A 26,417-nucleotide genomic window follows, 5' to 3' on the forward strand; every position below is an offset into this window, starting at 1 on the left:
GACAAGTATGTTGTATCTAAGGTTGATAATTGTGGTTTTGAGAGCTCATGAGGGTTTTGGATATTTTTTTTGGATAGTATGAAGTAGTCTAAGGATACTTGGTTTTATGGATTTCATAAAGTTATGGATTGTAATAATATAACATTTCTTTCATATTCAGAGCACCAAACCCTTTATTTTATTTTATTTTTTTTTTGCTTGTTTGTTTTTTGGGGTTCTTTATGGCATGGAGAAAAAAGTTATGTTAACTGTGCAACACCGCAGGACAATTCTTGATAATTTCTGACTGAGAGCCTTTAAATGATCATTATTGGGAAGGACGACAACCTTTTTTCATCTGATAAGGGTTCTTTAGAGCTGGTGGTTGCCAGTCTTAAGTTTGATTCAGTATTGAGCACACTAGGGTAGATTTTCAGAGGCCTACATGCGTAAATCCCAGCGTTTTCACGCATGACCGGGCCTTGTGCACACCGGGCGAATTTTCAAAGAGGCCCGGCCATGTTGCATAAACCCCGGTACGCGCACAACTGCCGGGCCTCTTCAAATGGGTGGACTGGGACAGCACCATTGAACGCTGTCGGTGTGCGCAACTTACTTCAGGTCAGGCCCTGAAGTAAGTATGAAAACAAAAAAACCAAGGGTAGATAGGTAGGGTTTAGGGGGAGGAGAGGAGAGGGGAAGAGGGAGGGAGTTTAAGTCGGGGGGGTGGGGGGGGGGGTAGGGAAGTTCCCTCCCAGTCTGCTCCTTAATTGGAAAGGATTGGGTGGGAACTGGGGAAGGCCCGACTGGGATATATGAGGGCAAGGAGAGAGAGAGGTAATGGGTGGGACTGGGGTATTGTAGGAAGGTTAAGTTTTTTGGGTGTTTTTTTTTTTTTTTGGCAGTTCTGCAGTATAGAATGGCAACATGTAGTAGTATTTATGGGCAATGTTCAAAAAGGGGGGGGACGACCTTGGATTGGGGGGGGGGGGAGTTCCTATCCTGGTGAATGAATACTAATTTAGTTTTTTTCATTTTATAATGAGTAAATCTGTGATTAAACTAGTTACTTGGAATTTAGGGAATATGAAGTCTGCTATTAAGAGACAAAAATTAAGTGCCTTGACAAACAGCTGCAAGAAACCCACTTAAATGGCACAGAACATCAGAAGTTGAAGTGCTGGTGGGTGAGAGAGGTATGGTTTGCCTCCAGCACCACTAAGAAAGCAGGTGTAACTATTTTAATAAACAAATCTATTTCTATGGTGGTTACAAATGTAGTTAAAGATCCGGAGGGGAAAGTTTTAATTCTGCATGTGGAACTGTTTGGGCATAGTATGTGTTGTGCAGTGATTATGCACCTAGTCACTATCATCACAGTTTTTTGTGAGCCTGAGGAGAAAATGAATTAGTTATGGATCTCCACCTCCTTTTGTAAGTGGTGATCTGAACTGTGTCAATGATCTGATTTTGGATAGATCACATTGTGCTTTACTAAGCACCTGTAAAATTCAACTGCATTCAATAAGTAGAACCCAAAAGTGTAAGAATAATATTAATCAACCAATATCAATATCTCACGCAAACAATGAAGATGTTTGAAATACTTATATCTTAGAATAGAATGACCATCATATAACGCAGCTGGAAGCACATCTTACAGGGCTTTCATAGTGCCTATATCCAAGCTAAAGTTTTAATCATCATTCATTCTAAGAACACGATGTACATGCTCCTCTCTTTAGAATTTAAGGTCATTTATTTTTGTATGATTTCTTAAAGTCCTTTTTTTAAAATTTTTATATTACAAATAGAATATCAGTTTTCTTGTGCAGTCTATAGTAAATAATATATATTTATCTTTGTAATTGTTGCACCGGGACAATGAATATCTCTCCAAAACATTCCTCCCAAGCAATTGGGATATGGCTAGTGTCCTAAACTGCTGTATAAATAATGCCCAACATTGCAGTGTTTCAAAAGTAATACTTCTTCCTTCTTTAGGGGAGTAGCTAAGCAATACCAGGAATGGAAACAGCAGAGCCTGGTAATCTAAAACGCAATAATAAACTGTTGAAAAACATGTACACAAACTAGAAACTCACACATCAATATGGCAGGAAAAATAATGTAGAAAATTAAAATGAGAACATAATCAGATGTCTACTCACTGTTGTGAAGAAAGAAATACTATTCAATAAGGCAGCTGTATTGCTGTCAAGAAAGGCACTGCGAAGCTGCCAGGAGACATAGGGTCCAAAGTAATTAAATAAAAACCAGAGCACAATTGCAAACACACAAAAATTGTCAAAAATCACCAAAGAAATGGGTATAATTATTCGTCACCGTGCATTTAAAATGCTGTAACTTCAAATAAATTAATTTTTTAGTCTCAAAGATCACTGAGAAGCCGCCGGAAGGAGGGACTGCAAACCCGCTGTGGACAGCGTCCCGGCATTTTAAAGAAAAAACGACATTTCAGCGTGAGCAGGAAAACTTCCTGTTTAAAAAAAAAAGTGTCCACGGAAGGCTGAAAATTATAGCAGAAACACTGACTACCATTGAAATGAAAACGTAATTTAGTAACCCCCTACATGCCCAAATGCACAAAAATCAGAAAAATATAAACTCATAATGGTGATCGGATGTAATATCAACCATATTTCTGTTGTCTATAAAATATCTTCAAGCCATAAATAATAGACTGGCATTTATGACATCTGTCTTATTATTCATACCTAATGGGGCAAAAGTGTTAAGTTTGAATATCCAATAGTTTTCTCGATGATTGAGTTATAATCTGAGATCTCCTCCTCATATAGGAGGGAGGTATACATTCCAATACAGTCCATGAAAAATCCTGAAAAGCAGTATTGGATTGAATACAGTGCGAAGCCACTCGCTCTGGAAGTTCACGTGATGTCAGCACATCTGATACAATCTGCAGAGTTGATTGTTGGGGAATATTTGTATAAAGTGCTTCTATGTCCAAACTGACTAAAAATATGTCAGATGTAAGAGGACCACAATTGGACAGTTTTCTCAGCATGTGTGCTGTTTCCTAAATCTGGTGTATCCATAAGAACATGCCATACTGGGTCAGACCAAGGGTCCATCAAGCCCAGCATCCTATTTCCAACAGTGGCCAATCCAGGCCATAAGAACCTGGCAAGTACCTAAAAACTAACAGGCCGATACAGTAAAGTGCGGCCGCGGTTACCCTGCTTCTAACCCGCTTTCTACTCACAATTTGGCCGCGTTAGTCCAACCCGTGATTCACTGTCCCTTTTAACCCATCCTTACCGCTTCTTTAAATCAACGGGAAACCCTTTCCACCCGCAGCATGTATATGAGATGTAAACGATTGTGGTCCTCTTACATCTGACATATTTTTAGTCAGTTTGGACATAGAAGAGCGAGTGGCTTCGCACTGTATTCAATCCAATACTGCTTTTCAGGATTTTTCATGGACTGTATTGGAATGTATACCTCCCTCCTATATGAGGAGGAGATCTCAGATTATAACTCAATCGTCGAGAAAACTATTGGATATTCAAACTTAACACTTTTGCCCCATTAGGTATGAATAATAAGACAGATGTCATAAATGCCAGTCTATTATTTATGGCTTGAAGATATTTTATAGACAACAGAAATATGGTTGATATTACATCCGATCACCATTATGAGTTTATATTTTTGTGCATTTGGGCATGTAGGGGGTTACTAAATTACGTTTTCATTTGAGCCAATGGTAGTCAGTGTTTCTGCTATAATTTTCTGCCTTCCATGGACACATTTTTTTTTTAAACAGGAAGTTTTCCTGCACACGCTGAAATGTCGTTTTTTCTTTAAAATGCCGGGACGCTGTCCACAGCGGGTTTGCAGTCCCTCCTTCCGGCGGCTTCTCAGTGATCTTTGAGACTAAAAAATTAATTTATTTGAAGTTACAGCATTTTAAATGCACGGTGACGAATAATTATACCCATTTCTTTGGTGATTTTTGACAATTTTTGTGTGTTTGCAATTGCGCTCTGGTTTTTATTTAATTACTTTGGACCCTATGTCTCCTGGCAGCTTCGCAGTGCCTTTCTTGACAGCAATACAGCTGCCTTATTGAATCGTATTTCTTTCTTCACAACAGTGAGTAGACATCTGATTATGTTATCATTTTAATTTTCTACATTATTTTTCTGTTTGCCCTGCCATATTGATGTGTGAGTTTCTAGTTTGTGTACATGTTTCTCAATAGTTTGTTTTTTTTTTTTTTTGTTGCATTTTAGATTACCAGGCTCTGCTGTTTCCATTCCTGGTATTGCTTAGCTACTCCCCTAAAGAAGGAAGAAGTATTACTTTTGAAACACTGCAATGTTGGGCATTATTTATACAGCAGTTTAGGACACTAGCCATATCCCAATTGCTTGGGAGGAATGTTTTGGAGAGATATTCATTGTCCCGGTGCAACAATTACAAAGATAAATATATATTATTTACTATAGACTGCACAAGAAAACTGATATTCTATTTGCAGTATAATTTTTTTATTTTTTTTTTTAAAGACTTTAAGAAACCATGCAAAAATAATGACCATAGGTAGAGCATGTATACTGTGTTCTTGGAATGAATGATGATTAAAACTTTAGCAGAAGATGGGCACTACAATAGCCCTGTATGATGTGCTTCCAGCTGTGTTATATGATGGTCATTCTGTTCTAAGATATGTGTTTCACACATCTTTATTGTTTGAGTTAGATATTGATAATGGTTGAAAATCAACTGCATGATAGTGTAAAGCTTTACCATTGAGTCAGCTCCTGTTGTATCCTGTTATGGCATAAAAAATAAATATGTACTTCTGTAGCTAGCCTTTTATAACAATATTTACCTACCATCAGATTCTGTGTTTGGAATCAATATTTTCCACATGAATACATTTTTTTTTCTTTGTGTAATCTATAGGATGAAGAACAGGACCCTTTACTGCACAGCTTCAGCCACCTGAAAGAAGTATTGAACAATATAAATGGTAAGTTGACACGTTCATCCAAGAGACCAGTCCCACAGTCTGTCCACATAAACTATAAAAGATAGATGTTTTAAAGAATTAAATATTATAGTACTTGCAGTGTCTTAAAATGGCTTTACAGTATGTTCACTAACTTAGAGCTGAGGAGGGCATCGTACAACCATGTTTACTTGGTCCATGAAAATATCTTTGTATAGTCATTAACCCCCTAACCAATCTGAAAACCATTTTTTGAAAACACGATTGCTTGAAAAGAATATAACTTCTGACATAGTGGTGTTTCAAAAAATGTCACAATTTTATCATGAGCACAATAAATAAATTTATAAAAAGGGGGAAGTACTGGCATCCGCAGGCACAACGTCAAATGCAAAGCTGCTCATTTCTGCACTGCATGAGTGCGGGGAGGCTGCCGCAGTTGCATGAAATGTGACAGTGCAATCATAGTCCCTCCTCCATTGCAGAGCTGCTTCATATATGAGGAGGGAGCTGCTATGGGGCCCCAGGATAATAGGGCATGCGCGTCATCCTCCTGCATCCACTAGGACCCATCCCCTGATTTCTTCTCGGTCCTGTTTTGGCCCCTCTATCCCAACACTGGAAGAAAAGTGTTGCCAGCTGGTGCCTGCCACTTGCAGTGCTGCTGTTTTGCTTGTAGATCAGTGGCACACTCTATATGTGCTGTTGAAAGCACACATCTAGTGGCAGTAGGAGCTGAAGTCAGCAGGTGGCAGGTTGATCTGTTTTTCTTACTGGTGGCTGGGGGTCATAGGGTAGACTAGAATTTGATTGGGGGTAGGAGGTTAGGCTCAGGAGGAGTTACACTGAATTGTCTGACCCGGTAGTGGCCAAATTCCTTGTGAGGGGGAACAGGAGAGACTGCAGTAAAAAAATAAAAAATAAAAATAGAGTGTGTCTCCCTCCCCCCTCCCCGAAAATAATGAAAATGCCATTGGAGAAACCCCATAAAACTGGGTCCCTGTCTATAATAATCTACATTAAAAAATGTTAAATATAGGCTCAAAAAAGCTGGCATACTCTTTTGTTATAATGTGCCAAACTGGCAAGACATTGAAGCATAATTATTATGCTTTTTTTTTTTTTTATATTTTTTTTGAGTGAGCACTTCTTGCACACAATTTTTTTTTTTTTTCAGATTGGTTAGGTGGTCAATGAAAACACAATGGTAGCATGGGCAACTTGGTAAATATCTCATCTTTCTGTAATCTAGTGAACATAATGTAGTCTTGAGACATTGCTAGTGCTGTAACATACATATATACATATATATGTATGTTACATATATTAGTTACAGCATAGGTTCTGCTTTTAAGATATCAGGTCACATGGTGAGTCTTAAAGGTGTTAATACACTACCTCATTCCTGTCAGCAAAGGTGAAGGGTTTGAATTTTAAAAGTGATATTTGTTCAATATATATTAATATTTTGCAAGATTATACGTTTGTATACTAGTAATTGTATTTCCTGGATTTTATTGCTGAGCAGTTGACTCCCTTTAAACTGATGCTTTGTACAGCACCATCTGCCCATATGCCCTGCAGTAAGATTGGTTATGAGAGAGAGGGCAACGTCCTACGATTACAAAGACTACAAAACAGGAGTTGCCAACTCCAGTGCTCAAGTTCCACAGTCTGGCCTGATTTTCATTATATTCACAATGAAGATGAATGAAATTGATTTGCGTGCGCTGCCTCCATTTGTGCATATTCATTGTGGATATCCTGAAAACCAGACCTTTGTGGCTCTTGAGGACTGGAGTTAGCCATCACTGCCACAAAGCAGCTGGTAGAAGTGTGGTTTTTTTCATATCTACCCCTTTGGGCACAGCAAAATAGCAAAAAAGATTTCCTCTTTATCCTGGCAAATGGCAAAGAGGGTTGGGGTTGAGTGACAGTGTGTTCTTCTGCATTCAGCTGCAGTATGTTGTTGCTTAAGCAAGTGGTTCTCAATCCAGTGCTGGGGACGCACTCAGCCAGTCTGATTTTCAGGATATCCATTGACAGCGCTGTCAATGTGCTAATCCAGAGGAAGGCCCATATTGATTTGTATAGGGCAGTGTTTCCCAACCCTCTACTGGAGACACATCTAACCGGTCAGTTGGGTCAGTCAGGTTTTCAGGTTATCCATAATGAATATGCATGAGAGAGATTTGCATACTCTGGAGACCCAGGATATGCAAATCTGTCTTAAGCATATTTGTTGTGGCAATCCTGAGAACCTGACTGGATAGATATGCCTCCAAGAGAGGGCTGGGAAACACTGATGTAGGGTGCAAAAGGATAAATAATGGTACATGCATGTGTTTCATCTTTAAAGCAGTGGTCTAGTATGGCTCTGGTTCTTGTTGACCCTCTCTTTGTTGCACCTTCTGCTCAAGTTCTCCTGTGTAGATGCATATTCATTCACCTGCTCCCACTAACTAATGAAAAGTAGGAACTGCTATTTTCCTATCAATCTTCTGGCACTAGGGAGGGGACTGCCTTGCTGCTTGGCAAGCTTTTGCAACGAGAGCAGCAAGTAGTGTCGCGCAGTGGCTTTGGATTTAGTGCAGCTGTGACAAATGTTTGTGCCAGGACTGCTGTATTGCTCCAGAGCCCTGGGGAGATTACTGGGCCTGTCCATTGTTTGACTTCTGTTTCTTTAATATCCAAATGATTCGTTTTTTTCTCATAAATATAAAATATCATACAATTATCCTTCTACTTTTAAGAGCTTTGTGTTACTGGTTGGTTTCGTTTGTCAGTGCTAGATGGTTCTCCATACTATTTCTTATGAAATAGTTGAGAAATTGCTGTGTTTAATCATGGTTTGTGTATTTCTATCATTATATAAATTGCTGCGCTGTCCTGGGATGTTCATTGTGGTTTTTGTGTGTAAAATTGGCGCATATGCCTGTAAATAGCTTATACACACGTACATGCTATCTTGGAAATTTTACGAGGATGTTGGTGTCGTGTGTCAATGTTAACCAGGAGAAAAGGGGCAATGTCGGGGAGCTCTGAGGCAGGGTTTGAAGTACACGCATAGTTTGCCACTTTGTAAATGATAGATGCACATATATTAGAGAACTTGTCTATACCTTTGTATATATGCTAATTGTTGTGGAAGCGAAATTGTACTTGTCTTTTTGTCTGCAGTTTTTTTTGTGTTTTTTTTGGGAGGGTGGGAAGTCAGGGTGAACTGGTAGATGTGCTGGGGAACTGATGAGTGCAAGTTCACGCACCAGTATATTAAGAAACGGAGTATGCACATTTTTATAAAATACATGACTCTGTGACAACCCTGGATTATTTTGTATACATTGTAATACAGGTGCAAAATATATGTGATTAATTTTATATAATGAAAATTAGGCTTTCTAGTATTTGTGCTTGTCTGTGTGTGCTTTTATCTTAATACATTTTTTTGAAAGAAATATAGTTGAGAAGTATCAAATATTGTGATTGATCTTGTTATGAGAACGTAAAAAGATTAATCTTGTCATAAAGTGACCATCATATAGCGCTGCTGGTTGCTAATGGCTTTTTGGAGTAAGCCCTGGAAAGCGCTAGGGCTTTATAATCATCGGTCACTGTAAAAGGTTAAAGATTCTTCAATACGAAGCTATCATGCACTTATCTGAATAGCTGGTTAAAGTCCACACTCTGGTCATACTTCTTAGTAATCCATGATGGTGGAAATCTGAATGAAGTCCACAATAAGGTCGGGCCGGGCTTTTTGGTAAAATGTGGTGTTCTGTCCGACACTGCAATGTTTCGGAGGACACTCCTTCAGGGAAACAAATCACTTATTGCCGGCAAGATGTGGATTGTGGACTTCCTTGGTCTATGCAAAATGGTTAGTATACTGTCAAGACCAAAGCATCTCTGATGATACATGGGGAAAGAGTCTACCTGCTGTATCAGGATGATAGGTCCGTCACTGAGTGCCCGATGATTATAAAGCCCTAGCGCTTTCCAGGGCTTACTCCAAAAAGCCATTAGCAACCAGTGGCGCTATATGATGGTCACTGTATAACAAGATTAATCTTTTTACGTTCTCATAACAAGATCATAATAATTCTGCTTTTTGACTTATTCATGCTATATCTGGGTTTTTTGTGATTTTTGTAAATATTGTGATTGGTCAGGTTGCATTAGATGACTTTGCGTTGATGGAAAAATTAATGGCACTGCAGCTTTAACAACATGTTATGTCATTTTGCCTTCATATCAACTGTAATAATTGAATATGCCATAAAGCTTACAAGTTGATATTTTTATACTTTTTAAACCAAACTCTTTTTATTCATAAGACAATTTTTGTCTAGTTGGGCACCCCTAATTCTTGATTGGATCCCATTTATGCTCATGTTGGCCTGATGATGAAGTTGCATTAGCCATTATAAATAATTTTCTAGGTATTTCCTTAATACAGTTATTGTAGTAACAACAATACTGAGGATCGCAGTCCTTCAGTGCACTCTGGGTCAATTTCTTGGGCTTTTCTGTCACTTGGGTGCTGTGAGCAATGCCTCCAAAGCATGCATGAGTAGGGAGTGGACTTTGATTTTATGCCATGTCTCCTAGAGAACTGGACAGAATCCTGCTGCTTGGTCACCTGGAGGGCCTTACTTCCAGGGAAATTTAACTAAAGGTCTGTCAACTCAGACCATGTAGAGCAGTCCTGATGCTTTTCTGCCAGTGTAATGCACAGTGAAACTCTGGTGTAAGACTTTTATTTTCATAATTAAAACATGTAAATTTCACTGTTGACTTTCATATTGTATAATGTCAAAATCTAGAGTTTTTGCTTATCTTGAATGGCAGTCTGACAAACACAAATTTTGAATACTGCTGTGTAAATGATGCTAAACATGTAACTTAAAATGCAACAATAAGTAGTGTGCTCATTTCTCTCAACAGTGTTCTCCTTGCCCAGACTTTGAGGTAAATATCCCAGCAAACCCTTTGCCCAGGCCAAATATGGAGGTTTTTCTAAGGCATTTGAGCAAACATTCAGTATGCAAGCGATAGAACATACTGTTCACACTCTGTGATGGGGAACTAAGCTTTTTCAATTTTATGGCCAGATTGAAAGTCACATGTGACTGCTATTCTATAAAATCTACACATCAAAACCTTTGTTTCCTTATTTTTCTATGAAAGATGTTTTTTTCCTGTGAATTAGAGGGATGAAAAGATTACTTCAATTCATTATCTATTATATAGATTGGGTTGGGCACGCTGGTCCTCAAGGTTCCCCTAACTGATTGGGTTTTCAGGATATCCCTAAAGAGAATGCATAAGAGATTTGCATGCACACTGCCTTACTTGTAGGCAAATCTCTCTCGCTCTCATATTCATTAGGGATATCTTGAAAGCATGATTGGTTAATGGGTCCTTGAAGACTGGAGTGCCTACCCCTGGTAAAGATAATGGAGAGACTTGTGTGTTTAAGAACAAGATTTTATTTTCTTGGTTTATTAACCAAGATCTAAGAGGAAATGGTAGAAGGCACACCAATTCCCCAAGCCTGGCTGGCTTGTGGCTCTGACAGCAGTTCAAGGACAGAGTTGCTTTTGAAATGGCACATGACAACTTTTCTGACTTTTTTTTTCATTAGCCTTTTAAAACTGCACTGGCTAAATGTGGTTAGTTATGAAGAGTACAAATGGACTTCATGTACTAAAGGGTTTTCCCTATTTTATATGTAAGAGGAAAAAATATTTGGTGCACCTGTCTCTTTAAATGGCTGCCTTTTTGGATTTTTGACAGAACTCTGTTAGAGAAGAGAGCACCTCTCTCTGGGGCCTATAAATGAAGTATTTTTCCCATAGACACAAAATAGGAAGAAAAACATTAGTATATCAGGGCTATATGATATTGAACAGGAGGACCATTTTGAATAGTATGCGTTGACTCTGGAATTAACTTAAATCAGATCTATTTCTTTTAACTATTCAGTCTGTTGTGGATGATTTTATGCATCATAAAAACCTGAATTGTCTAATACATTCTTTACGGTCAATTTGTATCATTCAAAACTAAAAAAAAAAAAAAAAAAAAGATAGATCTCCGTAGAACATGGAGACTTGTAGAAGTGTGTGAAACAGCAGTTCTGCAACACTTCTTGATATTTTTTCCAGGTCCTACAAACTAATATATTCTGTAGGAAGAAAGTGGATGGGGTCTGGTTTATCCTTGTTCTAAAATCTTTGCTCCCCTCATCTCCAGTTATCCTAGCTCATGGGATTTTAATGCTAGAACAGTCTCGTCTTCCTTTCAGACACCACCTTCCATTCATTCATTGATCTGATTAGTGTTCCATCAGGTGTCTGCTTTATTTTCTTTCTTTCTTTTCTTTCTTTTCACTGCTCTTATTAACTCATGGAAGCGTGAAGATTTTACATTGAAATTTATTCAGGTTAAGCGATCTTTGACATTTGAGTTCGTTTTTAGTACAGTTTTGCATTTATAGTAATATATATTCTATATTTTCTAAGTCCCAAAAGGCTCCATTTTAATCTGTTCAGATGCAAATTCCAGGCTATCTGGCCCACTTTCCCTTCTTGCTGTCCCCTCGTGACACCTCACATGGTGTGTGTTTGATCAGGTGTAGCAGAAAAATCCACAGTCAAGCTGCGCCCTTTAGATTAGTCAATATTATCCTCCTGCCTCCTTTTTTGGTCCATTGGGCTTTTACAGTTGATTTATAATTTTGGAATTCTCGTTGGAGTCTGTAATACAGTTTGTTCATTATTTAACCGAAACCTGTGTAATGAGCAGAGAGGCAATGTAAATGTTAGGCAGTGTTGCTCTGGAGTAGCTTTGTTCTCCACTGAACTGGTGGATGGTTAACTCTCTCATGGATGCAGTTCTTAGTACATCTCCTGAATTGATGAAGCTGAAAATTGGCCTTCAGTTCGCATGTCTCCTGCCCTTGAGACTGAAGCAGCACCAGGTTTTATGATCCTTCCAGTGCTTGGGTCTGAAAGTGAATATCTGTGGTTGAGATTTCTCCTCTGTTTGTAGCTTCTTCAGCCCAGGCTGGTGTACAGTAGCAGCTGTAGATCAGTCTGCTTGGCTGTACCATTTAAGGGGTTTAATTTGTATATGTGTTGCCAAAGTAATACATAAGGAGGGTAATCTTAAATTTCTGCAGGTGAAATGGTACTTTCCCCCATAGAAAAGGTCTTTTTAAAAAAATTGCCTGTCCTATATCTGCAGCGAGGAGGCATTCCTGGAGGCGGGATCAGGGCAGGGTTTGGAACTGCGCATATACTTTTTCTGCAAAAACTTATCCACACAAGTTAGTAGGTGGAAATGTCTGGGTAGTTTTCCTTGTTTTAATTGAATTTTATGTACATTATATTGTAAACCGCATAGATCAATTAACCAATTGTATACGTAGTATATAAGAACTTTTAAATAAAATAAATAAATTAAGGTTTTTTTTTAGTGTGAAAGTACAAATACAAATTAACCAAAGACTTTGCAGCAGTGTGGGCAGTTATAAAATTTAGCCCTAAAGAGGTTAAAAAAATAAATGGAGATAAAATCTTTGTGTCCATAAGGCCCCCCTGCTTTCCCATAGACTGTTGCTGAAGCTAGGTGCGCAGGATGTGCACGCTAGACGTGTGCTTAAGACTGTGGTGTTTGGAATACATTACCGTAGGTGTTTTGGAGGAATCATGGGAAGCACATGTTAGGTTAGGCAACTTACTGGTAAATCAGGCTTTTGGTATTGAATATACAGGGATCTTCCATAGTTCTTCCCTTTTATCTTCCACTTTTTTGGACAACATCTTGTTAATAAAAACTGTTTTGTTTGCATTTTGTCAGAATTTTCTGTATTTGTCTGGTATCTGTGTGCTTAATACTGTTTGTTTTTAAGCAGTCTTTTCTTATACAGTTAACTCTGTCTTCCATTCTTTTACCCTTCAGCTTTGGGATTTCAAGAAGAGCTACTGCAAGCTACTCATGTCCATTTTGAGATTTTTATAGTCATTTATGGGAGATGCTAGAAAAAGACCTGCAAAAATATTTGTTGAACTATTTTTGTCTCTTTACATAGTCATTTCATGAATTAATATAGTATTGCATACACATGAATTGAATTCCTTGTATGTTTTGATAAACTTATTGGTCCTATGTGAAAATTGTGTGATTATGCATGAATGAGTAATTAGTGTCTCATCCTGTGAGGTCCATTTTTTATTCTGCTTTTTTAGTTCCAAGTATGGGTTTTATGGAAGTGATTTTTTTTTTTTTTTTGTAGAATTAAGGTTTAACAAACAAGATGGCTTGCCAGTCAGGTTTTCAGGATATCCACAATGACTGTGCATGGGATGCGTTTACATGCAGTGGAGGCAGTGCTTGCAAATGCATCTTATAAATATTCAGGGTACATATCCTGAAAACCTGTCTGGACGTGTCTTCCAGAGTGGCGTACCAATCTGGTAGATGATATCTTTTTATTGGACTAGCTTTTAAGAGCTATCCTCTGCTCATAGAATTGATGAGCTTTATGCATTAAAGGGTGAATTTTCCAAAGGTTAGTTAGGATCTATCTGTGTGTGTGATATATAAAGTTATGTGGGTAGATAGTCTTAATCTACTGACAAAAAAAGACTTTTGAGACATATTTTTAAACTATGTCCATACATTTGAATTGCATGTAATTGTTGTGCTGGTAATGTGCATTCTTAACACCTTAATTTAAAACCACTTAAGATACCTGTATACTTTTAATCTGCTTAATAATTTGATGTTGAACCAGAAATTGTGCAGGTATTTTGTGTTTGAGTAACAGAGTGGTTGTTTGGTTTTAAAACTATACCCTGCCAAAAATGTGCCCTTAAATATTTATTGTATAAGCACAGAATGGTGTATATTTTATGATTGAGATGATAGGGAGGGTAATTTTTTAAAGGGAGCACTATGGGTAAAATAGAAATTGCCTTTTTGAAAACTGCCACTGATTTTCATGTAAAAATGCATGACTACGCCCTATATACACCTTATTTGAAGCCCATAGGGGAGAAGTGCTCTGAGGGTTTGTTTATGTACATACATTTAAAATTTGAAAACTGCCCGTATATTTTCCCCAAACATTCCCTACACAAAATAGCAGGTGTAACTTTGTGTAGGTAGCTTTTGTTGGGATAATTTTCAAAACAAATTTAAGCACATAAGTTTGTTTTGAAAATTGGTGTAACGTAGGCATGTATCAGCCTATAAACTTATGCTACCTGTTATAAAATTATCCCCTAATAATACAAGAATGAATAAATCAATGTAGGAAAAGTAAACAGTGCACACTGATAGAGCTCTGTACAAATAAATGAAAGTATGATATAAGTAATTTTGCACACAATTAGAATATAATGTTGAGATCAGAGGATGCTATTACATTCTGTTATCTAAATGATGATAATGATGTTACTACTGGGCATACACAGTACTGTAGAGAGACACATAAGAGAGAGTATCTTCTTCTTAGGGCTTACAATCTAATCAAGATAAGAGACAGACAAAAAACAAATAAGATGATTTGTTATTCCCAGTAATAGCCTATTTTAACAGGTGGGCTATAGATGGGATTAATTGAGGAAGAGGGCTTACCTTTGAGTAAACTGCAAGTAGTGAGGTCTCATAAGAGTCTATATAAGAAGAACAGTCAGTGGGGTGGATGGGAATCTAAATCCTTCCCCGAAAAGTTGAACAATACTATATTCTGACACCCTAAATTGATACCCCAACTCATCAATATTTAAAGCTACTTAATTCAGTTGTATGCAGTCCTAATGTTATGATTCTACTCCTCGAGAAGGGAGGAGTTAGCAATCTGTTGTAGATCTGCTAGGGAGTTAGCATTCTTTTGTGATTCTGTTGTAGAGATTTGTTGCTGGATACTCCTGTTGTAGGAGGAGTTAGCGATCTGTGATAAATACATCTCCTGTGAAGAAGGAGTTAGCAAACTGTTATGCTCCGTGGGCGGAGTTAGCAATCTGTATGGAACTGCTCCTGAGGAAGGAGGAGATAGCGATATGATATCCTCAGCTCCTGTAGAGGGAGTAGATAACAGTCTGTTAGAGTTTAGACTACGGAGCTAGCAATCTGTAATGAATGTATAACTGAAAACTCCTGATGGAGAAGGAGTAGCAATCTGTTACCAGTGGAGTGCTTGGAGAGGGCACTCAGCTGTAGAGGAATGTAGATAGGTGGGTCCTTGGGCCGATGGCAGATGACAGCGCCTCCAGGAGGATATCATGAGAGGTACACCGGCTAGGCTTGGATATGGAGACTGACACAGATAGTTCTTCTATTAGACAGGTTAGTAGAACCACCAGAGGTGGCAGTAGTGAGCTGATATGCCCAGCAGGGCTGAAGTCCCTCAGGTACTGGAACAGCGATCCCAGGGTTGCTGAGCTGTAGAGAAACTATAGATAGTGAGTAGACAGGGTATGCAGTATACATAGCCGGAACTAGATGACAAAACTCACATAAGGTCTTAATGAAGCTCAGTAGCTGGAAAGGCTTAGGCCCTCGAGGAGTGAGTACCTAGTTCCAGGGAAAGCTCTGAGAGAGCGATGGTAACTCACAATTGTATGTAGCAGCGATAGCTTCCAGGCAGTAGAGAATCTTCAGAGTGTTGAGGAACATGGGCCCTCGAGGAGCGAGTACCGGTTCCTATCTGCAATCTGAAATAAAGAAAAGAGAGCGAGGCCCCCGAGGAGCGGGTATCCCTGGTAAGTCCAAGGAGGCAGAGTAGCGTAGAGAGAAGTGAGTCCAAATGAATCCCCGCTATCAGTCCTTGCTAACTCAATTCGTCAGCAAATTCTGAGACCTTTTATATTGGAAGCAGATGACATCATCTCAGGGGGACGCCCCCGAGGTTCTCACCCTTGCTGGTACATCATTCGGAGTGCGCGCGCCCTACGTCATCAGGCAACATGGCGGATCTGCAGCGTCGTGCCGGTCCGGGGACGCTGGAGGGAGACAGCATGAAGGCGCCGCGGCATCAAACCGTCCATCAGACCCGGACGGAGTCGCCACAGAGGTAAAGAGGGCGGAGTGAGTGCATCGAGCAGCGACAGACACAACACCTAAACAAGCTGCTAGAACCAAAATAGCGAATAAAACACACAATACCAGGTGAAACTGGTACACAGTAATGACAGCAAGCAAGCATGCAGGTGGGGTTTGAGGACAGGGACCACTTTAAGTGGTAAAGCTACAAGAAATCAGCTGTTTGCTCCACAAGCAATCTATGTAAGAAAATTGGGAAATAATGTATCTGTCTTTAAGATTTCACCCCTTAATTCTTTAACACAAATGCAGGAAAAATCATAAAGTCACTCTTCTCTCCAAATGTCAGAGGAAACTGCACAAAAAGGAATGCATCAGACTTATAAAGTCAGATAAATTAATAGTGACCAAGAGTCAGCTTGCATCTGCTTGCTTGTATGAGCTTAATGAGTATTTTAAATTATCATTGGGTTTGAAGTCATTTTGAGCTGATTCACTTCTGTGTAATCAGTCACTTAATATTTTAGATTAAAGATTTGTTGAAGTTTTGTATTTATTTCTGAACCAACTCAGGTGGCAGTGCTGTGCACTACCATGTGATGGGTCTGTGGTTTGATTTCTGAGTTGTCTTCCACTTCCTGTGTCAGCTGGGGCTAGGGATGCTGCAGGGGCTGTGAGGGAGGGGAGAGGGCATCATGGTCATTGAGGGTGACACCTAGTGGCTAGATTTAAGGGCTTGTGATTGCAGGATTCCGGAAAGATCTCTAGTGCATGGCCGCCAATTCAGTACCATTCATGTAATGACTGGATTTGATATGTTTGCGGGGTGGGGAAATAGAAAATCTGAGAGAAATTATCTACATAGTTATGAATGAAGGCTCATGGTGACAGATCCCAGTCCTGGTTCTGATTTGAGCTGTGTATTTATTTAAAAGCATTTTTATTCTGTAAACATATAAATAAGTTCAAAGAAGTGGGAGAAAACTGCTAGGACAGCAAATTACAAGTATTTCTGATGCACCCTAAACTGATTCTTTGTATAAAGAGCAAAACTGAACAGTAGAAATTTATACACAGCTATACTGGATTTTAATCATATAGTTATTGACTTGTGATTTATAATAATTGTCTTGTTTAATATCTGACAGGTTTCTTAAAATAACTTATAATTTAGATTATAATTTATTAGTATTGAGGATAGATTTCCCCATAACAGCAACTGGAAGAGCACCTTTAATAAATCTAATTTTCAGTTACTGTTACATGGAAATAAAGGTCCATCAAAAAATGTGTGTATTGGACTACATTTCTCCATTGACAAGCAGGGTTGAATTAGCCATGAAACATGGACGATGTCATCTGATGGTGCTGAATGGTCACTTCTCTCTTAGCTCATAGAGTTTTTTTGCTCTACTAAACATGTTACATGTTTAGTAGAGCAAAAACACGTTTAGTACATGTTTAGTAGAACAAAAACATGTCTAAATATGTTAAACATATAATTATCGTTCAGTCTCCAAGCAACCATTATACAATAACTCCAACTACATTCATTGATCTAAATGTTTGCACTACTTTTACTTTTGTAAAGACTATTTCTGATCCATGGATCTATCCTGGATAGATCATTTATACATCTCCTGTTATATATTACCCAAATTATATATAATTGTATCGTTATATACCCTTCACCTGTTAAGTACGTCTCCATTGTATTATATGATTTTAATTTGTTTACTGGTTTTAATTTATATCTGTTATGTTCCTTTCTAAATTCATCTGATTGTAAAGCTTGTTGCTGAATTATTGTTCATTGTAAACCGAGGTGATGTTTTTTTAACGTGCTGCGGTATATAAAAAATCCTTAAATAAATAAAATAAATAAATGTAGGAGAGTTCCTGTGTGGGGGCTGTCTCATGATCTTTTTATTTTTTTGTCTGAGCTCCTTCACAGACATGTAGCCATTCTCTCTTATCTTTTGGTATTTGTTTTTATTCTCAAATTGCCCCTTCAACAGCACTTTTCAGTTCTACTGAAAAACAAAAAAGTTAAATCTTATGTCTGGATTGAAGAAGACCATACCCAGTGATTCAAAGACTGCAGGAAAATGGCCATAACAGACAGTCACAACATCTGTTATTAGGGATCAGGCTCAGTCCTGTTGACGCATTGACCCTCTATTCAGCCGACGCAGCTGTTTGTCATGTTGATGCATTCAGTTTGGGATGCTGCTGCACTCTGGGTCCTGGCAGAATTGTGTTATTAGTTCCATGCTCCATAAATGCATTTGAGATGAGATTATGCAGCAAGAGTCCCCAATGGGGATGTACTTAAATTACTTCCTGTCATCTCAAAAGCTGTATCTCTGTTTAGGCACCTTGAGCAAGGATTTTGCCTGGAGACACCAGATCCGCTATGTTCCTTGTTACCTCTGGTTTCCATGCATCCACCAGTTCAGTTGGCTCAGGAGGAGACTCCCCCCCCCCCCCCCTTTCCTGGAGTCCAGTGGGAGCTTCTCAAGAAGATGAACCTATACTGCCTTTGGAAGAAGATGTTTTTCCCACAATTCCTGGTCAAAGGATAAGTAGCCCATAGATCAGGTAGTGAAATTGATGAAGACTTTCTTAACCTCACTGGCAAGTGGTTACAAGGAGAACACCTCTTCAACTTTTCCTATCCTCAAAGGTGAGTCGCTCTCTCTTTCATGCTGCAGGAGCTCTCATCTGAGGTTTTAGGGGCAGAATCTAGTTTCCAACCATCTTTCGCTGTGGAGTCCAGCCAGTTTGAGGAGGAAGCTTGAGATTTCACTATCTGGAGCTTGCTCCAGCAATATTTCCTCTAAAATGCCTATGAACCATAGCCCCGATTGCTTCCATCATCATTGGGGTCCTTGGTTAAGAACATAAGAAAATGCCATACTGGGTCAGACCAAGGGTCCATCAAGCCCAGCATCCTGTTTCCAACAGTGGCCAATCCAGGCCATAAGAACCTGGCAAGTACCCAAAAACTAAGTCTATTCCATGTTACCATTGCTAATGGCAGTGGCTATTCTCTAAGTGAACTTAATAGCAGGTAATGGACTTCTCCTTCAAGAACTTATTCAATCCTTTTTTAAACACAGCTATACTAATTGCATTAACCAAATCCTCTGGCAACAAATTCCAGAGTTTAATTGTGCGTTGAGTAAAAAAGAACTTTCTCTGATTAGTTTTAAATGTGCCCCATGCTAACTTCATGGAGTGCCCCCTAGTCTTTCTACTATCTGAAAGAGTAAATAACCGATTCACAACTACCCATTCTAGACCTCTCATGATTTTAAACATCTCTATCATATCCCCCCTCAGCCGTCTCTTCTCCAAGCTGAAAAGTCCTAACCTCTTTAGTCTTTCCTCATAGGGGAGCTGTTCCATTTCCCTTATCATTTTGGTAGCCCTTCTCTGTACGTTCTCCATCGCAATTATATCTTTTTTTGAGATGCGGCGACCAGAATTGTACACAGTATTCAAGTTGCGATCTCACCATGGAGCAATATAGAGGCATTATGACATTTTCCGTTTTATTCACCATTCCCTTTCTAATAATTCCCAACATTCTGTTTGCTGCTTTGACTGCCGCAGCACACTGAACAGACGATTTCAATGTGTTATCCACTATGACACCTAGATCTCTTTCTTGGGTTGTAGCACCTAATATGGAACCCAATATTGTGTAATTATAGCATGGGTTATTTTTCCCTATATGCATCACCTTGCACTTATCCACATTAAATTTCATCTGCCATTTGGATGCCCAATTTTCCAGTCTCACAAGGTCTTCCTGCAATTTATCACAATCTGCTTGAGATTTAACTACTCTGAACAATTTTGTGTCATCTGCAAATTTGATTATCTCACTCGTCGTATTTCTTTCCAGATCATTTATAAATATATTGAAAAGTAAGGGTCCCAATACAGATCCCTGAGGCACTCCACTGTCCACTCCCTTCCACTGAAAAAATTGTCCATTTAATCCTACTCTCTGTTTCCTGTCTTTTAGCCAGTTTGCAATCCACGAAAGGACATCGCCACCTATCCCATGACTTTTTACTTTTCCTAGAAGCCTCTCATGAGGAAGTTTGTCAAACGCCTTCTGAAAATCCAAGTATACTACATCTACCGGTTCAACTTTATCCACATGTTTATTAACTCCTTCAAAAAAATGAAGCAGATTTGTGAGGCAAGACTTGCCCTGGGTAAAGCCATGCTGACTTTGTTCCATTAAACCATGTCTTCTATATGTTCTGTGATTTTGATGTTTAGAACACTTTCCACTATTTTTCCTGGCACTGAAGTCAGGCTAACCGGTCTGTAGTTTCCCGGATCGCCCCCAGAGCCCTTTTTAAATATTGGGCTTACATTTGCTATTCTCCAGTCTTCAGGTACAATGGATGATTTTAATGATAGGTTACAAATTTTTACTAATAGATCTGAAATTTCATTTTTTAGTTCCTTCAGAACTCTGGGGTGTATACCATCCGGTCCAGGTGATTTACCACTCTTCAGTTAGTCAGTCAGGCCTACCAGTTAGTGTTTTATCACCTCTCGGGTCCAAAGAAGGCTCTATGAGAATTCCCTTCTACTCCCTACCTGATCTGCAGAGAGCAGTCCATGCCCAGAAGATCTTTTGTATTTCAAAAGTTTTGTAAAAATTCAGGAAAGTGTTAGGATACCGGATCTTAAATATAGAGTTCTGCAAATCCCAGGGTTTGGGGTAGTCTAACTGCAGTCGGTGGTGGTGGAATTGGCGCTAAAATGGGCCAAGAAGATGATTTTCTCCAATATCCCATGGGCAAGAACCTTAGACTATTCGACAGCTTTGGGGGAAAAAGTTTTTCAGAGCTTAATGCTTAGTGCCCACATCGTGGGCATACTATATGATGCAATTCTCCTTCCTTCCTTCCTCCCTCCCTGTCAGCCACTTAGCACAGTTCATCTGCTATAGATGGTTTACAAGAAACTGTAAATAAAAATACACAATTACATTGAGAAGCTGAAAACCTCATTAGCCATTGGATGGAGAACAGATGGATAATCAATAGGCCTTTTGGAAAGCAAAGAAGTGTATGTCATCTTATCTGCTCCGTATATGAAGCATTTGGTACTTTGGCCAGATTCTTGGCAATGGCCATTGGACCATGCCTAGTGGCTTGGTTGAGAGCCATGCATGACAAATTGGCTGACATGCTCTGTTCTAGCGAGAACCTTTTTAGAGACAAGCTTAGAGAAACAGTTGCCAAAATTAAGGAATGCCATGTTGCCATCTAGTCATTATCGACAGGTCCTGAATAATAGTCTTCTTTGAGGTGTCCTTACTTCACTTTTAAGTGCTTCTGCTTCCAGAAATGCGTCTTCCACCAATTCAGCGGTATTGTGCACCACATGCGCTTCCACAACAGCAGTTTCCAGCTTGCAGACATCAGTGTGAGAGACATTAGCAGAAGATGGAACATGCAACTCAGCCCAAGCCTGGGCTTAGTTTTTTTTTTTTTTTTTTTTTTAACCAAACTCTACCCTCAAGCTTTGACCTCTCGGGTGGGGGAGGGATTCACCTTTACCTGGAGGAGTGGCAGAAGATTACCATGGACCATTGGGTCCTTAAAATTGTGGAGTCTCATTATTTTATCTGTTTCTTCCACCCTCTAGTTCTGTACCATTGTTTGACCTTCAATCTGGATCCATATCATTTGACCCAGCTTCATCTTAAGGTGGAATCACTTCTTAGCCAGCAGGATGATAGAATTTGTCCTTCCCAATCACCATGGCAAAGGGGGTCTACTTCCGTTATTTCCTTATCTTCAAGAAATCGGGGTGGGGGGTGTTTGAGACCCATCCTGGATTTACGAACAAGAACCTGTTATTGGAGAAGTTCAAAACAAACTCTCTTCACACCATCTTTCCCTTCATTCAAGAGGGAAACTGGATGCACGCCTTGGACCTAAAATATGTGTATGCTCACATACCCATACATCACTCCTACTGGCAATACCTTTGTTTTGTAATGTATTCCTCTCACAACCAATATAAGTTTCTTCCTTTCAGAGTCTTGATGGCCCAAAGAATCTTCATCAAATGTCTAGTGGTAGTAGCAGCACACCTTCATCATCGGGGAATTTGTGTCTTCCTCTACCTGGATGACTGACTAGTGACAGGGCTTTCCCAAGCAATATATGATCAAGCTTCTTCAATCTCTGGGGTTTGTCAACTTCATCAAATTGAACCTTGCTCATACTCAAAGAATCAAGTTCATAGGAGCATGGATAGACTCTCTGGAAGAGTGTGTTCCTTCATCTGGAGCGAGTGTGCCATTACCGAACCTTGATCCAGAGCTTTCTACAGAAGGATCACATCCCAGCCAGGGATATATTGGTTGTTCTTAGTCACATGGTGGTAGTGGTACATATGGTCTCCATGATCCCTTTAACAGGGAAGTCGGTTGCTTCAGGCCTTGTCTTCCCTGGTGAGGGTCACAGTAGAAATGAATGGATTCTTTCTGAACTCAGGGAACCTGAATGTCAACAGAACATCTGTTTCAAATCAATCTTCTGAAGCTATAAGCAATCAAGCATGCATTGAGAGCTTTTTCACATCTCCATCAGGGAAAGAAAATTTTAATCCAAACTGACAATCAAGTATCAGTGTTCTAAGTCAATAAACAAGGGGGGGGGGGGGGGGGGGGGCAGGGTCAGGGATCCTCTGCCAGTAATCTCTGAGAATTTGGAAATGAGCTTGCAGCCACAAAGTCGCCTTACAAGCAACCTACCCAGGTGTGGATAGTCTTAGCAGAGAATTTCATCCCCATGAGCAATTTCTAGATCAGACAGTGGCTGGCAGGTTGTTCAAGCACAGGGCCCACCTGTCGATCAAATTGTTCGTATCGGAGACAACAGGAAAGAAAGATTCAACTCCATTATTCGAAGCAAGCTCAGGTCTTCTTAGAATGCTTTTCTGCTCAAATGGGATTCAGATCTACTGTATGTTTTTCTACCACTTCTGTTGCCAGAACAGAGCAAAAAGTACTCAAGGATTGGGCACACTTGATTCCCATTGCTCCAGCATGGCCCACATAAATGTGATTCTTGTTCCTAGTCTGGTTGTCAGTCAGTCCCCACCCCGATCCCTCTGGGATCTGATTAGACTTTAACTCTTTCAGCTTGTTGGCATGGGTATTGAGGTCTCACTAATTTCATCGCTCTTATTATTTAAGGAAGTGGAAAATATTCTAATCTCCATCAGGAAGTCTTCAACAAGAAGAACTTACAGTTTTAAATGGAAAAGATTTTCATCTTGGTGTCAGGCAAGTTCCGTGGACTCATTTGCTTGCGAGTCGAAGGAGTTGCTTCAGTACTTATTTTTCCTCTACTAGGGTCTCAGTAGGTCATCAGTCAAAGTGCATCTCAGTCTTCTGATGAGATCTTGGGTACTATAACTGGGGGGTTTCTTCTGGTTGAATTTTCCATGTGAATGTATAATTAAATTTGCTAGCGTCAAGTATGTGTTCTGTGATCTTGTCCAACTGGTCCAGTTCATCAGTGAAAGACAAGCTATGACAACTTGTTTTTTCACCTTTATCGGATGTGGCGGTTTCTCCTGTATATCCATTCTCATACTTCACACATTTAGTAGTGTGTGTCTCCAGGTGTGCTTATTGCTAATTTCTTTTAGTTTGGTTTGCTTTATTCCTTGGCAAAAGGATGGCTTTTTCCCATTGGATGTTAGTTTTTTCTTCTATTAGAAATAATTTTCTTTTTGATATTGCTATCTATTCATTCTTTTCTATAAGTATTATCTTGCATGTATAGTTGAAATTCTTAAAAAAAAAAAAAAAAAAAAAAAAGTAAAGTGCATTTCTGTGCCATTGGGGCATTCCATTTTCAAGTGGATGGCAAACCATATCCATACATCTGAAGTTCTTGAAAAGCTTTTGCATACAAGACTGCCAGTTGCCAAACTACCAGTGCCATGTGGTAGTGGCAATAATTATAGTAGGCTTCCTTGAAGTTCCTCATCTGGAAGGCGGTGTTCTTAGTCGCCATCAGGTTGGCTTGAAGAGTCAGTGAGCTTCAAGCATTTGTTCATTACTCACTGTACATGTAGCTTTTCCACAACAGCGTGGTGCTCTGAACCATCCCAGGTTTCTACCAAAAATAGTTTTCAGTTTGCATCTGAATGGAGCCATGGTATTGCCCACGTTTGTTGAAAGACCTCGTGCACATGAAGGAGGGAAGGCTCTCCATTCGTTGGACTGCAAAAGGGCCTTAGGCTGTTATCCAAAGAGACCTCAGCCACATCATCAGGCTTCTCAACTCTTTGCCTCTTACAATCCTAACAAACTAGAAATAACGGTTGCCAAGGCACATTGTCTAATTGGCTAGTGTTATGTATCACACATTGTTCTGCTCTAGCTCGCCTCCAGATCTTAGATTCTGTCACAGATTGTCAAGGCTCATTAAATAAGAGCCATGGCTACCTCATTGACTCATCTGCGAATTGTGCATATTGAAGATATTTGCAAAGCTGCAACTTGGTCGTCAGTTTACACCTTCACGTTCCATTACTGTTTGGACAATCCATCAAGAAGTGACAGTAACTTTGAACAAGCAGTTTTGCATAATGTTCACTCAGTAGTTCACTCTTCATATGGGGGTCTGGGTTGCTTTTCAGTAAGTGCTCCACTACAGCCCTCAGTTTGGGACTCCCCATGTGTCATGAATAATTCAGCCCGGATGTCAACAGAGAAAGCAAGTTTACTTCCCATAAATGGGAATCTTCATAGAGAGCAGGATGAATTAGTCATACTTAATACACGCCTGCCTCCTTGGAGAGTATACCATCAAACTAAGCTCTACAGTCAGCTTAGGGGCTGATGAAGGAATGCTCACAAGGGAACTCCCTGTGCATGCTCAGTGAGGCAAAAAGCTGTGTGAGCTAGGAGAGAAGGGTCCACTTGTCACTGTTGGATAATGTTACTCATATGTCATGGCTAATTCATCCTGTTTTTGGAGAATCCTGTATATGGTAAGCTAACTATCTTTCATGACTTGCTTTTTTGTTGACCTTTATTTCCATCCTTTTGAGGACTCATATGCCACCCACATTACTATGCTCTCAGTATTTAGAAAGACATGGGTCTGTAAACTGTAACAGGGGTTTGGTCTTTTCACTGACATGTAATTGGCAGACAGTGAATACATTAATATTAAGTGTTGGGGGACTTGAAAGGACCAGTCTCCTTTCAGAAGTCTGTCCTGACAGAATTCTGAAAGGGATTGGTCCTTTCATGGACACATGTCCGAGAGAGGACCAATCGGATGTCAGTGAGAGAACAGCCCTGCTAGAGGAGGTAAGGTCTTCTCCAGCAGGGGGTCCTGGGTGGGGAAGGGGGATTTAAAGGGGTGAGGAGTTGCTAGTCCAATTTAATTTTCTAACTGGAGCTGGAAAGGGCTAGGAGGAGGACCAACTTCAGACCTGGTAGCAGAAAACTTTGTTCTAAAAGGTGCGCCAAACCAGAGGAAGGGAGGAGGGCTAGGAAGATCACTGGGACTGCTTGGTCCTCTGGGCTAGACAGAAGGTGTGGTAGAGATCAAGGAACTATAGGCTATTTTTTTTTCTAAAGCATAGGTTGGCATGCAAATAGACAAGTCAAAAAGTGTGCATTTTTAGTTTAGCACACTTTTATTTTTTTTACTCTTTGTCTATTTGCATATCATTAGCTTACTGCATCTCATGGAGGACTTGTTTTATAATGCCCACATTAAGTAAAGCCTGTACTAAAATCTAACTCCAGTTTTAGCGTGGTTTTTATTGAATTGGTCCCATTGTTCCTAGGTGCATAGATAATATTGTAATAGATGAGTGAGGAATAGCAATAGATTTTGCTTGCTGGCCCCTAATCCTCTGGGACCCTCAGGATTTGGATAGACAGGCACTTCTGGCTGGCAGGATTCTCACACATTGCTTTTGTGTCCAACACAAGACTGTATTGCTGCACTTGGCTGTGAATTTACCACATGTGAAAAGCCTTCACTGATACTCCCTTGTTCCATGCCTGCTTGGTGATTACCTTCCCACTTGTTAGGCAGTTCTTCAGTATTTTTTTTTCCTTGTTTATGTGAAGTGAAACCATATAAGAACGGCATCATGTGGCATCCACTCTGTTGCAATAAATTGCAGTTTGATTAGGTGGAAAGGCAGGACCAGATGTGCTTGGGCCTCTAGAACTTCTCTCTCTCTCTTTTTTTTTTTCTTTTATAAAAAAAAAAAAAAGGGTGTCTTGGCAGATGCCTCCTGTGTTTTAAACAATAGATTCCTGTACCACTGACTTGTGTTTTCATAATTCTGC

At 39.6% G+C, this 26,417-nt stretch overlaps 1 protein-coding gene across 5 annotated transcripts in view; it reads left to right on the forward strand.

Annotated features, from left to right (window-relative positions):
• Positions 1–26,417, forward strand: part of GBF1 (golgi brefeldin A resistant guanine nucleotide exchange factor 1) — a 739,811-nt gene that overhangs the window by 55,554 nt on the left and 657,840 nt on the right. For all 5 annotated transcript variants that reach the window (XM_029609015.1, XM_029609018.1, XM_029609019.1 and 2 more), the window contains exon 3: positions 4,939–5,005. In XM_029609015.1, the coding sequence (XP_029464875.1) occupies positions 4,939–5,005 (67 nt within the window). The remainder of the gene's footprint in view (positions 1–4,938; positions 5,006–26,417) is intronic.

Source organism: Rhinatrema bivittatum, chromosome 7, assembly GCF_901001135.1.
Source record: "Rhinatrema bivittatum chromosome 7, aRhiBiv1.1, whole genome shotgun sequence".
Lineage (NCBI taxonomy): Eukaryota > Metazoa > Chordata > Amphibia > Gymnophiona > Rhinatrematidae > Rhinatrema > Rhinatrema bivittatum.